At 58.0% G+C, this 16301-nt stretch overlaps 1 protein-coding gene across 1 annotated transcript in view; it reads right to left on the reverse strand.

Moving 5' to 3' along the window:
• The window catches only part of MYO15A (myosin XVA), a 46041-nt gene extending 39268 nt beyond the window's left edge, over positions 1 to 6773 (reverse strand). Inside the window, 4 exon segments of the mRNA XM_032270689.1 lie at positions 92 to 155; positions 780 to 862; positions 2931 to 4276; positions 4279 to 6773. Of these exon segments, the coding sequence (XP_032126580.1) occupies positions 92 to 155; positions 780 to 862; positions 2931 to 4276; positions 4279 to 6499 (3714 nt within the window). The 5' untranslated portion in view covers positions 6500 to 6773.
• Between the last annotated feature and the right edge of the window lie 9528 nt (positions 6774 to 16301).

A 16301-nucleotide genomic window follows, 5' to 3' on the forward strand; every position in this document is an offset into this window, starting at 1 on the left:
AGGGCCCAAAGAGAAATCTACATCCCACCCTGCCCAGGAGGCAGCTGCCTTCCTGACCCAGACCCAGGGCAGGGCCAGCCCCAGGCCTTACGTAGATGAGGTTCTGTTCAAATCTAATCTTGAGGTTGGACAGCACAGTGGTTTCCTGGAGATCTCTGGAAGGGCACAGAGAGAAACTGTCAGCGCCCCCGGGGCTGGCTCTGGCATGGGTCTCCCTCCCCCACTGAGTGCAGTGCCGTGATCAGATAGGCCTGAGTTCAAGTCCTGTTTCTGACACCAACCAGCCAGGAGACCTTGGGCAAATTACTTCACCTCTCTGTGTCTGTTTCTTCATCTGTCCAATGGGTGTGATAATCATTTCTTCATCTGTCCAATGGGTATCATAATTAAGGGGTATGATGCTCCACTGGGGGGTTGGGGGACACACCGTGATTGGATAATGATGCTGACCTACGCACCCTCATGTTTTGAGCACCTCCAATGTGCCAGTATCCTCACAGCAGCCACCCCACTCCCACCTTGTGGATGAGAAACTGAGGTGCAGAGAAGCAAAGCAATTTCTCCAAGGTCCACCAGCTGGTGAGTGGTGGGGCTGGGATTTGAACCAAAGTCCATCTAACTCACAAAGCACACCACGTTTAGTCTTTGTGACACTTCATGACTGAGGCTCTGAAAATGTCCTGGGAGGTGAGAGGCAGGTGTAGGAGGAGCTGCTCTGGCTGGGAGGGTGGGGACCCCATGGTGACCTCTTGCTGACCCTGCCGGCCCTGCCCACTCACTCCAGCTGCGTCATGTCCTCCACACCATCCTCCCTGTGCTGCTCGCGGAACCGCATGGATGGCAGGTTGCGGATGGAGTGCATCTGTGTGAGAGAGAGGCTGTGTCTGTAGGTTGCAGGGCAGCCCCCACCCCAACTGGGCCCTGGCTCAGTCATACCTGGGGCCCGCTACCATTGTTTGGGAGGGAACCCCAAGGTCAGGTGAGTCCTGCAGGTGTGTCCTTGCTACAGAATGCTGTGGCCCCTGGAACCTGCATGTGACCCTCATACATGAGACACATGCATGCCCTCAGTGCCCAAGCAGGAGCTCCCATGAGCTCCCAAGCGTCCTGCCCTGGAGGGTGAGCAAAGGTATGTGCAGGTACATGGGTACACCTGCCAGCTCCCTCCCAACCGCAGTTCTCCCAGCACCAGCAGACCCCACGTGTTGGCTTGTGTGACAATTCGATGGATGCTTGTCTCCTGGTGCATGGGACTCCAGCAGGGCAGAGATGGAGACTGTCTCAGCACCACACCCCCATGCTCATTCCGGGGAAAATGTGTGGACACCTGCACACGGACCCACACCCAATGTCATTTCTATCTCATACAACTCCCAGACACACAGGTGTTCTTGTAGGCCTGTGGGCATGCATGCAGGCCTGTGGGGCCCGTCGGGGGGCACACGGTGTGCAGGCACATGCTCTACCTGTCCACTTGGCACATACATCTGAGTGGAGAGCTGGGTTCCCCCCCTACCCTGGAGGTCTGGAGAATGGAAGTCCTGATGCCACCTTTGGGCTGCAGGGTCTCCTCTGTGAGCACATGTCTGTCCACACTGGCAGAGGGTGGGCAAACAACCCTGACCCCCCAGGATGCCACATCTGCTCAGCTCTCATACACTTGCTTTCGTCATTTGGCTGTGGTACACACTCACACACACACTCGGGCACGCAGGCGTGCACAGGATCCACATGACTGCAAGCACACACGTGTGCACCCTCAGCCTTTCCAATCCCAGCTGCCCCCTGGGCAGGTGAGGAAAGAGGACACCAGGAGGGAGCCCTGCATGCCTATCGCTGGGCTGCAAAGTAGGGCACAGCGAGTATCAATCACCCTTTCGGCCCTGGCCTCCAGCCCACCCATCTGCCCACATGCTCGCCAGCTGCCGCAGACCCTGAATAATTCAGCCACTCACCTATTCCAGGGTGAGGAGGGCCCAGGCATCCTTGCCCCTCACCCCTAGGCGCCCTGCGCCCCGCTCCCACAATGCTGCAGCCCACACAGCGCGGGGTACCTGCCGCCGGGGCCAGGCTCCCCCGCAGCAGCCAGCTGCCCCAGTTACCATTGTTGAGCCCTGCTGGCTGCCCCTTCCACCAGGCACCGTCTGCAGAGGCTGAGAAGCACCCGCTGCCCCTGCTTGCCCCGCCCACCCTCCTGCATCCCAGGAGAGGCTCCGGTGACCATGCACCTCCACCAAGGGCCACCCAGCATCAGGCTCGAGTTCCACCTTGAGTGTGGCAGCCAGGCGTGGGCACCCCTCAGAAGGGGCGGCCTGCCCTGCACCTGACTTGGGGTTCCAGAAGGACTCCTGGCTCAGTTTTCTCTCTGGCAATGAGGAGACTGGAAGGTTGGACCCTGAGCCCCTCACCCTGACCTGTTCCAGAATCTTGCAGCCCAGGGGACTTTAAAGGGCAGCAAAAACCCTGAGGAAAGAGGGGCCTCTAATTTGGGGGAAGGACAGTAGGTGGCAGGAGGAACAGCACAGACCTGGGTGTGCAGTGGGACAGGATGGATAGGCACGTCCTGCAGTTTCACATCTGGCTTGGCCAAAATCTCTGAGGGGAAGTTAGGGGCCAGACTTGTCATCCAGATTGGATCAGGGCAGGGCTGCCCAGGGCCTACAGATGAACAAAGATCCTTCCCCAGAGTGACTTGGAAGCAGTTTCCCACGTGTCTGTCCTGTGCCTGCCTGTGCTGAGCATCCCCTTGTTCAATCCTCCAGAGGTTTGGGAGGCCCAGGCTGTTCTCCCCAACTTCTAGACCCAGAGACTGAGGCCTCTGCAGGCAGCAGCTCTCCAAGGTTGCTGCACAGGGCTCCTCAGGCTGTTTCTCTTTCCCTGTTTCCTAGGCCAGAACCCACAAACCCTCCCTGTAATCTGTGCCCCTATACCTTGTTCTGCCAGCTTGGGGGGCCGACCTCCTCCCAGGACCTGCTAAGGGACAGGCAGGTGGCTCCAGGGCCCAGGTGGCAGGACTGGGGATGGGTGGGTACTCGTGGCTAGGGTCCTTGGGCCTCTGCCCGCAGCCAGAAGCAGGACAAGCAAAGACTCCAGGCTCTCGGCTTGGGGTCCTGGGTTGGCTGGACTTGAGGCTTCAGGGTTGCAGGCCCAACTCGCTGGAAAGAGCTCAGCTTCTGCACGCGAGGCATGACCACAGCAAAACGCCCAGGGCCTGCCTGGCGCTGCTCGCCCCCCTTGGGCAGGGGCTCTGGGGCCCTGGTGGGCACCAAGGGACCTGGGGCTTGGGGCAGTGTCCCCCAGCGGTGCCATGATGGCCGTATGGCCCTGGTCTGGTCACACTCAGCCAGTGGGTATGAGAGGCTGGGCCTTAGTGTCCTTTGCTTTGGGAGGACTTCCTTGGGAGGTCTGACATCCTTGGGAGGTGTTGGGGTTGGAGGCTTGGTCTCTGCTGGCAGCTGGGGGTCCCCCAGGGTGGTCTCTTCAGGTTTCTCAGGGCTTGGGCCAGCCGATTTGGTGAGCTGTCCAGGCCCTGGGTCATAATGTCTGCCCAGGAAGACCCTGGTCATATCAGCAGCTGAGTCCTTGGGCTGGAGAGTGGGGGGTGGCACAGGGCCCAGGTGCTGGAGAAAGGGGTTTTCCAGCACAGCGGGTGGTCTGGAAAAGCCTCTGCGGCTGCCTGCACCTCCCGGCCAGGGGGATGGTGGGCGTTGGGTGGTAGGCATGTCCACGTCCCAGCTGGGGGCCAGCGGGGGGACGGTCCAGGGCGTCTCTGAGTCCTCGGGGTCTCCCGGGCTCTCCCGGTGCTCCAGGGGCGCCCGCCAGGCCCAGGCCCCGGGCGGTTGGTGGAAGGGCGGGCGCACTCGCGGCTTCACAGCTCGAGTGGGCGGCTCGCTGAGACGCCGCCATGTGTGCGGGAGGCGCGAGGGCAGGTTGAGGGAGCGGCGCCGCTGGCTGTGGCCTAGCACCAGGGGCGGTGAGGGCGGCCTGGGCGAGCCGGGCGGGCCCAGGCGCCCGGAGGCTCAGCGTGGGGCTGGGGGCTCCCGCAGCGAGTGGGGCCGGCGGGCGGGGGGCGGGAAGGGCGGCTGGTAGGGACCCGCGCGCATGGACAGCTGAGGCGACGACGGAGGCGCCAAGGGCGAGCGGTAGCCGGGGCCCGGCAGGCTCCTCAGCGAGGGCTGGGGCGAGGCTAGCGGGGACCAGGCCCGCCTCCGCGACGCCCGTGTGGACGGGAAGCCGAAGGCCGCCCCTCGCCGGTGGGAGCCCCGGAACGAGGGTCGGGCCCCGGGAAGGCCAGTAGGTCGGAGGGCACCTCCGGGCTCACGGCAGGGGGCTCCAGGAACGCCCACCAGCTGGCCTGCGGAGCCGGGGGCACAAGTGCTGGGGCGGCCCAGGGCGGCGGGTGGCGGCGGAGGGAGCCGTAGGGCGAGGCCGGCCGGGGCAGGCCCGAGAGCGCTGGGGAGAGAGGCGGCGCGGGCGGGGGCCCGGGACTGGGGGGCCGCGGGGGCGCGCGCGGGGTGAGGAGCGCGCTCCAGTGGGAGAGGGTCCTGGACGAGGGCGCGGGCGGGCGGCGCGCGTCGTTGCTGCTGCGAGCGCGCGGCTGGGCTCTCCTCAGCACGATAGGTGTGCTGGGCCGCTCCGGGTCCATGCCAGCCAGCTTGTAGCCGAAGCGCTTGTAGGCCGCCTCCCTGACCGCGGGGCCGCCCGCCCGAGCCTTCTGGCTGCCCCTGAGCCGCGGGATGGGCTTCTTCTCCGACAGCGTCTTCTTGAGGAACCGCGCCAGCGAGGTGGCGGGCCGAGGCGCCGAGCGGCCAAACTCGGGGCCGAAGCCCAGGCCTCTGTGGGCGCCGAACGCCGACAGCGCGCGCTGGAGGTTGCGCTGGCGCGGCGTGAGGAAGCCCCAGAAAGGGTGGCCATAGGGCACGGCGGGCACTGCAGGCAGCTCTTCCTCATCCTCCTCTTCGTCCGCATCTCCCAAGGGCAGCGGAATGTCCAGAGAGGGTGGCAGGGGCACCTCCAGCTTCTCCTTCCCAAACAGCTTCACCTGGGGCCGCGGGAAGAGGCGGAACTTGCGGATGAGGGACAGCTTGGACCTGGCAGGCTTGTCCATGCCTTGCTGCTCGAAGAAGGCGGCGCTGGGCAGGCGGAAGGAGGTGCCCTGACGCTCCCCGCCCGCGTCCTCAGGCTCTTCCAGCTCGGCGATGTCATCCATGGGGTGGGCATACGGATTGTGGGGCGACGGGATGGGCGGTGGTACCCAGGGGTACACAAGGGCCGAGGCCGACTCCTCCGGGTAAAAATAGGGCACCTCAGGGGGGTAGATGGCCTCGTCCCCACCGCCGTAGACACCTTCGGCATAGGGGACGGTGTAGGGGACCCCGTAGGGATCAAAGTAGGGTACGTCGTAGCGAGTGTGGTACGGGAGGTCATAGGGCAGGTATGGCGCGTCGTAGGGCGCGTAGGGATCCAGGTAGTAGCCGTGTGGGTGCGCCTTGCCCTCGTACTCATCGTGGTAGCTGTAAGGGGACGAGTACCCCGACGGGGGCGCATACGGGGGTTCGTAATCGTCGTAGCCGTAGCCGTAACCATAGGTGTACCCCGGATCAAAGGGGCCACCGTAATAGTCCGGGTGGTAGTAGTCGTAGGGGTCCTCGGGCGGGTACCCATAGTAGTGGTCACCGTGGGGCGGCCAGGCCGGGCTGTAGGGGCCAAGGCCCGCCACGTAGGGCTCCTGCTCCTCGTAGCGGTGGAGCGACTGCCGGTCGTAGTAGTCGTCGCCGTCGCGGTGGTAGTCATAATACTCGCCCAGATCCTGGAAGCCCTCGAGCCCATACAGCGACTTGCGGGAGCCCGAGTGATGGAACGGGGCCTCGTCCTCGAAGGGCAGGAAGCCCAGGGGCTCGCCCGACGCGTAGATGCTGCGGCTGCGGGGGAACCTCCGGAGCCGGCCCCCGGGCCGCAGGATCTCGGCACCCGACGGGAAGGGCAGCTTGCGGGAGCCCACGCGGGAGCCCGAGCGCTGCAGCCAGGCATCCGCCGTGGCCCGCTCGCTGCCCGACTCCTCGGCCTTCTTGAGGAGGAACTTCTTGGTGAGCCAGTTGATGGCGGTGGACGCCTTGCTGACTGACCGGGCGCGTGGCCGCAGGCGGCCGTAGCCACGGCGGCCAGGGAAGCGGATCACCATGAAGGACGGCTTCTTGCCCTTCATTGCCCGCTTCTTCTTGCCCATGCGCATCTGCGTCATGAGCTTCGACGTGGACTTGAGCACGGTGCGGGCCTTCTTCTTGCGCTTGGTCTTCTGGGGGCCGGTGTGGAGGCCCCAGAAAAAGGCCGAGGCGCTGCGGAACTGGCCCTTCTTGGAGATCTTGGGTGTGCGGTCGCGGAAGCCCATGAACAGCCGCGACGTCCCCTTCAGGCTCCGTTTGGGCTTCTCCGGCTCTGGCGCCTTCTTTCCCTTTTTCCCTTTCTTTGCTTTCTTCTCCTCATCTTCCTCCTTCGCCATGGTGGCTGCCTGCTCCCTGCCGGGCCTGGGGCCGGTGTCACGGGCGCAGGGACTTGGAGATACGGGGACCTGCTCAGTCTCCTGCCTGCGGCTGGACACGCGGCCTCCTCAGGCTGGAAGCAGACCGGACTGGCCCCGGGTGGTGTGGGGAGGGCCGGGCCAGGATTCCGGGAGGGCGGATCCATAATTCATCTCCTCTAGAGACGCCTTGGGTTTCCCCCTAGAGCAGTGGCGAAAAGTGTGTTTACCGGGATGGGGAAGCCTGCCTGTGAGACTTGTGAGGGACATTCTGGCCTTGGAAGACTGCCTGTGAGGCCTGGGAGGGACATTCTGGCCTTGGAGTCGTCATGGGAGCGTCAGTGCTGGTTCTGGTCAGGCCCTCCCTGGACCACAGCTGGCTCAACCCCCAGAAGGGAGCCTTTGGGTCACTTCGGCTTCACAGAGGAAGACATTGAGCCACAGAGATGGGATGCCACCTGTCCTAAATCACCAGCACACCTGCACTGGGCCACAAGTGGGGCATAGAGTGGGATGGTCAAAGCCCACCAAGTCAACTTGGAGAACCTTGGACCCTCTAGGTCCTGGGCAAGGGAGGAGGGGAATGGGCAGAGCAGGTGCTGGGCTTTGGTAAGTGTAAGGGGAGCTGCCTGGCTCTTGAGTACTGAATAATACATGAGCAGGGGAGCCGGGCTGTGGGCTCAGAAGGCACAGCAAGGAGGGGTGTTTTAGTGGAACTCCACTTCTGTGTGTGTGCGGGGGGCCGGGGGGGAGTGTTGGGGTGTTTCAGTGGAACTCCACTTTTGTTTGTGAGGAGGGGGTGTAGAGGGGCAGAAATGGAGGGTGAGTCAAGCCTGGCTCTGACTCTAGGCTCTGTAACTGGCTGTGTGGTCTCAGGAAAGCCCTTTGTCCTTTTTTGGTGCTCAGTTCCCTCTGAAGAATGGGAGTGATAAGTTATACCCCATCTCCTTCAGCAAAAGGAAGCAAGACATGATGGAGCTACCGGGTAACTGGAGATGCCTCCTGCTGGCGCCTGCCTGGGGTCCCTACTTACCCCTGTCCTCTCCCCTTGCTTTCTGCCCTGGCTGAGTAGGCTGTGGCCATGTGGTTTCTGCCTTCTCTGGGCAGAGCTGATTGCTTCATATGGCCTGATCTAAGGCTGCATGTCTGAAGTCTGGTTGGTGGCCAGTCTAATTCACTTTTGAGAACCTGCACTAAAAGAGGTAGGGGGTGGGAGAAACGGCAGGCCATCAGGGGTGGGGAGTGGCAGCTCTGAGACCTGAAGTCTCAGAACCATCTCCTCCTCTTCCTCCTCCTTGTTCTCAAGATGGACCTCCATTGACATCAGGCTCACTCCTCACTGAATTCCAGTTCAGTCTTTTGGTCCCAGAGCTAATTGGTTGTTTAAGGTTTAGCATAAGAGACCCCAGAGCAGCAAGGTTCTGGCCCTGGTTCTGCCACTTGCCAGCTCCATGCCCTCAGATCAGTGGCTTCAGAGCCTGAGCGTGCTCAGCTGTGAAACGGACAGGGGAGGCCTTCCCAGACAAGTGGCAGGAGTGGATAGGGGACTGGGCAGCAGGTGGGATATCCTCCTTTCCCTCTGTGTCTTCCCCCTGCTCACTTTCTCTGGCTCTTTACTTTCCACTTCTTCCTGTTCCTCCTTCCCAAGACTCACCCAGAGACTGTTGGTGCCCAGCCACTCAGAGGAGTTGTGCCAGGGACTGGTGTTGCCTGCTGTAGGCAGTCTGACAGCGATGGGGAGCGGGGCTTTATGGAAACCAGAGAAATTGCATGGAGAGCTTTTGGGGCAAGTTAGGGGATGCATGTAGGAAGTCGGCCTCCTGCAGTGCAGGAGTTTGAGGGGCTGCCCACTCTCCCTTCTGTTTCTGGGCGGTGGCTCTTGCCCTCTTGAGGAAAAAGGAAGGGCAGGAGAGATGTTCTTTCTTTCCCCCTCCCCCTCCCCTCCCCTCCTCTCCCTCCCATCCCCTCCCCTCCCCTCCTTTCCCTTTGGCAGAGTCTCACTCTGTTGCCCAGGCTGGAAGGCAGTGGTGCAATCTCGGCTCACTGCAACCTCCACCTCTTGGGTTCAAGCAAGCCTTGTACCTCAGTCTCCCAAGTAGGTTAGCTGGGATTACCGGCCTGTGCCACCACCCCTGGCTAGTTTTTGTGTTTTTCGTAAAGACAGGTTATGTTAGCCTGCTGGTCGCGAACTCCTGACCTCAGGTGATTCACTGACCTTGGCCTCCCAACGTGCTGAGATTACAGGTGTGAGCCACTGCGCCCAGCCGAGACATTCTTTCTAAGCCCAGAGATATCAACACCTGCCCCAGCTCCTCTTGCAGTCAGTTTCCAGAGTGAGGCCCCAGCCAGGTATGTGGTGCAGTGGTCTCATGGGACTCTCACAGCAGGTCTGCGAGATATGAACTGTTAGCATCTCCATTCTCCAGATGAGGAAACTCAGACTCAGAAAGGAGAAGGGACTTACTTGAGGTCACCTGGCTTGGGAAGGTAGAACCCAGGCCTGGCCGGGTCTAGAACTACCTTCCTTACTAGGCTCTCCTGCCAGCTGAGCTCCTGGGTCGTCACTGGGCTTGGAGTGGCTTAGGACACTGGGCCGAGCCAGGGGCATAGTCCATCTGGCCCCAGATCCTGCTCCTGCCTAGAGAGGGAGGGCCCTGACCAAGCCACTGGACAAACCAGAGCCCAGCTGGGCCTCCAGCAGGCACCAAGGCCTCGCCACTGCTTGCCTACCTCCACCCCCACTTGGATTCCTCAGTCAGCCTGGCCCCTTTCCCTAAGGGTCCTGTAGCCAGCATTTACTCACTCACTATTATTCAAAAGCCTCTGTGGGAAGTGTGCTGCATACCAGGCACCGTCTAAGTGCTGGGGACACAGCTGTGAACAAAACAAAAACCTGCCCTCACGGAGTTACCATATGTGGGCTGAGGGAGAGCCAATCAACATGGACAATCAGTATCATAGATAATGGGGCACAAGTGCTGTGGAAGGGGCAGCAAGAAGTGGGGGTGTGACATTAAACAGGATGTCAGGGAAGGGCTAGTGGCCAAGGGGCCATGAAGAGAACCTGTGAGTAGTGCACAGTCCCAAGCAGGTGGAGGAGCAGCCAGGCCAGGTGGCTGGAGGGCAGTGAGGGTGCACTGGGTGGTGAGGTCAGAGTTCGGGGCACACGTGCAGGCCCTGTGGGCCACAATGAGGGATTAGCTTCAACTGCCAATGAGGCAGGAGCTGTGGGAGGCGGGTTTTGGCAGAGAAGGGATGAAATTAGACCTCTGTCTTTTTTTGTTTATTTGAGATGAAGTCATGCTGTGTCACCCAGGCTGGAGTACAGTGGTGCAGCCTTGGCTCACTGCAGCCTCTGCCTCCAAGGTTTTTTTCTGTTTCCTGAAGGGTTTTTGTTTTGTTTTGTTTTTTGAGACGGAGTCTCGCTCTGTCACCCAGGCTGGAGTGCGGTGGTGTGATCTCAGCTCACTGTAACCTCTGCTTCCCAGGTTCAAGAGATTCTCCTGTCTCAGTCTCCCGAGTAGCTGGGACTACAGGTGTACACTGCCATGCCCAGCTAATTTTTGTGTTTTCAGTAGAGACAGGGTTTCACCATGTTGGTCAGGCTGGTCTCAAACTCCTGACCTCAGGTGATCCACCTGCCTCAGCCTCACTGAGCCATTGCACCCGGCCTTTGACTCCCAGGTTTAAGCAATTCTCCTGCCTCAGCTTCCTGAGAAACTGGGATTACCAGCGCACACCACCACGCCCAGCTAATTTTGTATTTTTAGTAGAGACAAGGTTTCACCATGTTGGCCAGGCTGGTCTCGAACTCCTGACCTCAGGTGATTCGCCTGCCTTGACCTCCCAAAGTGCTGGGATTATCAGGCGTGAGCCACTGTGCCTAGCAGAAGACCTCAGTCTTGACAGGAGCCTCTACTGCTGTGGGAGGAGCAGCTGCAGGAGTGAGGGTGAAGGCAGGGAAGCCAGTGTGGAAGTTTCCATGGAAGTCCTCCTGCACTAGGTTGCCAGCAGTGAAGGTGTGGAGAAGTGGTAGGACGCTGGGGACATGTGGCAGGTAGGGCTGACAGGATTTGATGATGGGGGTGGGGGAGGGTGCAGAATGGCTCCCAGGTTTCCTTACTGAACAGCAGGGAGAATGGAGAGGCCGTCAGGTCATCGGCCAGGATGAGGAAGGCTGCAGGTAGAGCAAGGTGAGGAGGCAGGGCCCAGCAGTCAGCTTTAGGCACTGGGCACTGCCAAGGGGCTATCACAGGGCTGGTGATATCAGTCATCGGCATCTAGATGGCGTTGAAGCCACAGCTCTGGAGGATGCCACCAGGGAATGCGTGTAGAGGGAAGAGAGGCCACGGAATAAGCCACAGGGATGCAGTGTTTAGGAGCCAAGGAGGCAGTGAGTGAGCACGAAGCCAGCCAGAGGAGGAGGTGGAGGGCCAGAAGGGAATGGGGTCTGGGGGGCTGCACAGGAGGGTGGGGCTGCTGTGACAGATGGGCACATGGCTCAGGTTAGTCGAGAATGGGGAGCTGACGACTGAATTCAGCTCCTTAGAGCTTCAGGGTTGACTGTGACAAGGGTGGTCCCAGTATAGTGGTGGGGGCAAGGGAAGTGACGCCTGATGGAAGAGGGCTCAAGAAAGACAAGACCAGGGCCTGGCATGGTGGCTCATGCCTATAATCCCAGCACTTTGAGAGGCTGAGGTGGGTGGATCACATAAGGTCAAGAGTTCGAGACCAGCCTGACCAACATGGTGAAACACCAGCTCTACTAAAAATACAAAAATTAGCTGGGCATGGTGGTGCATGCCTGTAATCCTAGCTACTCAGGAGACTCAGGCAGGAGAATTGCTTGAACTCAGGAGGCAGAGGTTGCAGTGAGCCAAGATGGAGCCGTTGTACTCCAGCCTGGGCGACAGAGCGAAAAAAACTCCATCTCAAAAAAAAGAAAAAGAAAGACAGGACTGTGTTGGTCCCAAGGCAGGCCCACTTGTGAGCATACTAAAACCACAGCATTGTACACTTTGATGGGTTAATTATATAGAGTGCAGATTAAATACTGATTTTTTTTTAAAAGGAAAGAAGGAAGGGAGGGAAGGAAGGAAGCAAGTAATCCGCCCCTGGAAATCTCTCCTACATGTCCTTACGGGGAATGACACACAAAAGGAGCTGCTCGTTGCCACAGTACACCATGGTGCATTCCAGATGGAGCATGGCACAGCTATAACAAGGAATGTGGATGGTCTCTGTGTCCTGATAGGGAGCAATCTCCAGGACCTGCGAGTGCAGGAAGCAGGCTGCTGTCTACAGTGTTTACTGAGGCCTTTCTGTAGGAAGTGTGTGTGTGTGTGTGTGTGTGTGTGTGTGTGTGTGTGTGTGTGTGTGTTTAGGTGGTGAGAATATAAGTTTGTGTTCTTGTATTTGCTTTTTTTTTTTTTTTAAGACAGTCTCACTCTGCCAACCAGGCTAGAGAGCAGCGATACAATCTCAGCTCACTGCAACATCCACCTCCTGGGTTCAAGCAATTCTCCTGTCTCAGCTTCCTGAGTAGCTGGAATTACAGGCATGCACCACCATGCCTGGCTAATTTTTGTATTTTTAGTAGAGATGGGGTTCTGCCCTGTTGGCCACGCTGGTCTTGAACTCCTGGCCTCAAGTGATACGCCTACCTCATCCTTCCAAAGTGCTGGGATTACAGGTGTGTATCACCATGCTTAGCTTGTTTTTCTTTTTATTTCTATATTAGAAATACCGCAGCTGGGAGTAGTGGCTCATGCTGTAATTCTAGCACTTTGAGAGACTGAGGTGGGAGGAGCCCAGTAGTTTGAAACCAGCTTAGGCAATATAGTGAGACCCTGTCCCTAAAAAACAAACAAACTAAACAATTAGCAGGGAATGTTGGCAAGTGCCTGTAGGCCCAGATACTTAAGAGGCTGAAGTGGGAGAATCACTTGAGCTGGGATTTGAGGCTGCAGTGAGCCATGATCATGCCTCTGCACTCCGGCCTCTGACATAGAGCAAAACCCTGTGTCAAAACAAACAATAAAAGACATACAGCGCCGGGTGTAGAGGCTCAAGCCTGTAATCCTAGCACTTTGGGAGGCTGAGGTGGGCATATTGCCAGGGCTCAGGAGTTTGAGACCAGCCTGGGCAACACCGTGAAAACCCCATCTCTACTAAAATACAAAAAATTAGCCAGGCATGGCGGCGTGTGCCTGTAGTTCCAGCTACTCAGGAGGCTGAGCCAGAAGAATTGCTTGAACCCGGGAGGCGGAGGTTGTAGTGAGCTGAGATTGTGCCACTGCACTCCAGCTCAAGTGACAGAGTGAGACTCCGTCTCAAAAAAAAAAAAAAATACAGCAAAAGCTATACAAGAAATTAATGAGAATGGTTATCTCTCTGTAAATCTTTCTATATTTGTTTGATTTTTGATCCATATGAGTGCATTTCTGAGTCAAAAACCAAACAAAAATGTAACATTTAAAAGTATAAATGTGGGCTGGGTGTGGTGGCTCTCACCTGTAGTCCAAGCACTTTGGGAGGCCAAGGCAGGTGGATCACTTGAAGCTAGGAGCTCAAGACCAGCCTGGCCAACATGGCAAAACCCGTCTCTACTAAAAATACAAAAATCAGCTGGGTGTGGTGGTGCACACCTGTAATCCCAGCTACAGGCGTGCACAGTGTGGTGGCTGAGGCAGGAGAATCACTTGAACCCGGGAGGTGGAGGTTGCAGGGAGCCAAGATTACACCACTGCACTCCAGCCTGAGAGACAGAGTGAGACTCTGTCCCCACCCCCAAAAAACTGTAAATGTGAAAATGGAAAAAAAAGGAATTGGAGACAGTGAGTGGAAACACCACTCAGGAAGACAGGCTCTCAGGAAGAATGTCAGGGCCTGAGATGTCACAGTTCCAACGCTCCCCCCCACGCCCAGGTAACATTTGTTGAAAGTGAGGCAGAGAGAGGTCAGAAGACTTGCTGGGGAAAAGTGGGGCAGGGCTGGCCCTTCAGAACCAGGAGCACCTCCCAGAGCCATACTTTCTGTCTGCCCCAAGTAGGGAGCCTTGTCTGTCTGTCCAGAAGAAAGGCTGGGAGGCCACCATTGTCTAGGGGCTTGCCGAAGTCACGCCTCAAACCCGCAGGCAGGCGTCTTTCCCCCGCAAAACCCCATTGTCCAGATGAATACCTGCTACTCAGAGAGGCAAGCCCAGCTCTAGCCCAGGGGACAGGGAGGCCCGAAGCTCAGAGCTCTGGGTCAGGTCTCATTCCTCACCTGGATCTGACCCATAGCAAGTCATGCAGCCTCGGCATTGGAGCCTCCTCATCGGTGAGTGTAGATGCTTCCCCTACCAAGGCTGACCTGGGTATTACATGAAATAGTGGAGAGCCAGCCACAGTGGCTGGCCTGGGTAAGCAGCTGTTATGACTGCCAACATCGTTGCTACAGGCCGCTGCCTGTCTGCTCTGAGTGAGGTGGTCTGGGTGACTGCAGGCAGCAAGTCCTGCCCACCTGACCCCTCCTGGTCTCTGGGGCCCAGGCTTGACCTCAGGCTAGTAGTCAGCTGAGGCTGCCCCTTCTCTGGTAGGTTCGAGGTCTTGCTTCCCTCTCAGGGTCCCTATCCTCTGTGCAGGCACAGAGTGGGTGTCAGGGCGTGAGTCTCTCATTCATTCATTCTTTAAATATTAGCTGTGCATTAGTTGTGCATGTGTTATGTGCTAAGCACTGTGCAGGGCACTCAGGGTTGGCAGAGTGGAGTGAAACCCAACCTGATCTCTGCTCTCATGAAGCTCCCTGTGTTGTAGGGGACGCTGACTTTGTTTTTTTTTTTTTTTGAGACAGGATCTTGTTCCATCACTTAGGCTGGAGTGCAGTAACATAATCACAGCTCACTGCAGCCTTGAGCTGTGAGGCTCAAGCAATCCTCCCACCTGCCCAAGCAGCTGAGACTACAGGTGTGTGCCACCACACCTGGCTATTGTTTTGAGTTTTTGTAGAGACAGGGTCCCACTAAGTTGCCCAGGCTGGTATTGAACTCCTTGCCCCCAAGCACTAGTCCTGCCTCAGCCTACCAGTGTTGGGATTACAGGTATGAACCACCATACCCATCCTGGATGCAGGCTTTTAGCAAAGAGTCACACCAATAAGAAGAGCTGTGAAGATCAGTGCATGACCCCAGACGGGCGAACACTGCATTGGAGGTCCAGGAAGATTCTCCTGACAAGGCAACCCTGAGCCAAGATCTGAAGGATAAGAGGGAGCTGATCACATGGAAGAGGGAACAGTATTCCTGGCAGGTGGATCAGCATGTGCAAAGGCCAGGTGGTAAGAGGGGCTTCAGGGACAGTCTATGGCTGGAGCAGAGTGATTGAGGGCATATGAAATGAGAGGTGGCTTAGGGCGGCAGGCAGGGACTAGCCCAATCGGCCATGGAAGGGATGGGACTTTGGTCACTATTCCACATTTCCAGATGTTTACTGTGCCAGGCTTGATACTAAATGCTTTTCTGGAGTATCACATTAGATTCTCACACAGGTAGGGCAGGAACTGTTCTTCACATTTTATAGAGGAAGGGCTTGATCTCAGGTTAGATCCCTCGGCCGAGAGCCCACAGTGAGGAAGCAATGGGACCTGTGACGGCAAGGCCTGTGTTCAGAACTGCCAGGCCACACAGAACTCAACTTACTACAACCTCCTGAAGTGGGTGTGATTATTCTTCCCACTTTGCAGAGGAGGACATGGGCCCAGAGAGTTTATAGATAGAGTTGAGCCTGGGCAGTCTGGCTTCAGAGTGTCCACAGTCTCAACCACTGGCTCACATGGCTTCTTAGGAAGTAGGAGAAAAGGCAGCTCAGGCCGCCATGTGAAGAGTGGAGGGGGGACAGTGGCGTGGCTGGGACCATGCTGTGACAGAGTCCAGTGGACACATGCAGGATGAGGTGAAACAGGCTGGCCCTAATGAGGGGCTAGATGGGGCTGGGATGAGGGGGGAGCCAGGTGAACTTGGGGTTGGATTGGTATAGCTGGAGGGTGTGGGGAGTCTCTGAGGTGAGGCCGGGTGGGGTGGGAATGCCATGTTTGGTCTGTGACATGGTGGGTTTGGATGGCTATGGGACAGTGCAGTGGAGTCAAAAAGGCTGCTCGGACCCGGGTCTGGTGAGATGGAGGCTGGAGGTGGGGCGAGCTGTCTACGAGAAGGACAGAGTGGGAAGCAGAAACTCTCGACTTGGCTTTCTTGCCAAAGGAGGGTTCTGAAACGAGAAACTGTGGAATCTAAGCTGCAGAGGAAGAAAGATGGAGAATGAGCGAATGCACAGGCATGGGACAGATGAATATTCATTTCTTTGGCTCCTTTGTACCTGAGTCTTCTAAAGCTGCAGCCAGATGACCCCAGGGAGGCTGCAGGGATGCCAGCTGGGAGCTGAGTGCAGTTCTGCTGCCTGGGCGAGGGTGCATACCCCTGCCTGTGATTGCCAGGGAGTGTGAGTGATGAGAACAAGGTGGCTGACAGGGTGAGGCCCAAGTCTGGAGCTCACCCAGGTTGGCGGGGGGGGGTCTGGGACCTTTGAGGGAGTCTTAGGGAGCTTCCCCAGCCCTAAGGGCACCACGAACTGCCACTTCACACTGACCTGGGCATACACAGCTGCATGATCTCTCGCTCACTCTCTCACATGCAAATGTAGACCGTACAACCATCCTGCCCACAGATCCAGAAAGCCCAGGGCACAACAGAGCTGCAGTGCCTGCCTGGCCCCCACACACGCAGACCTAGCCCAGGAACAAGCCTATCCAT

This window comes from Sapajus apella, unplaced genomic scaffold (assembly GCF_009761245.1).
Source record: "Sapajus apella isolate SASKATOON/1434 unplaced genomic scaffold, GSC_monkey_1.0 scaffold215, whole genome shotgun sequence".
Taxonomy (NCBI): Eukaryota; Metazoa; Chordata; class Mammalia; order Primates; family Cebidae; genus Sapajus; species Sapajus apella.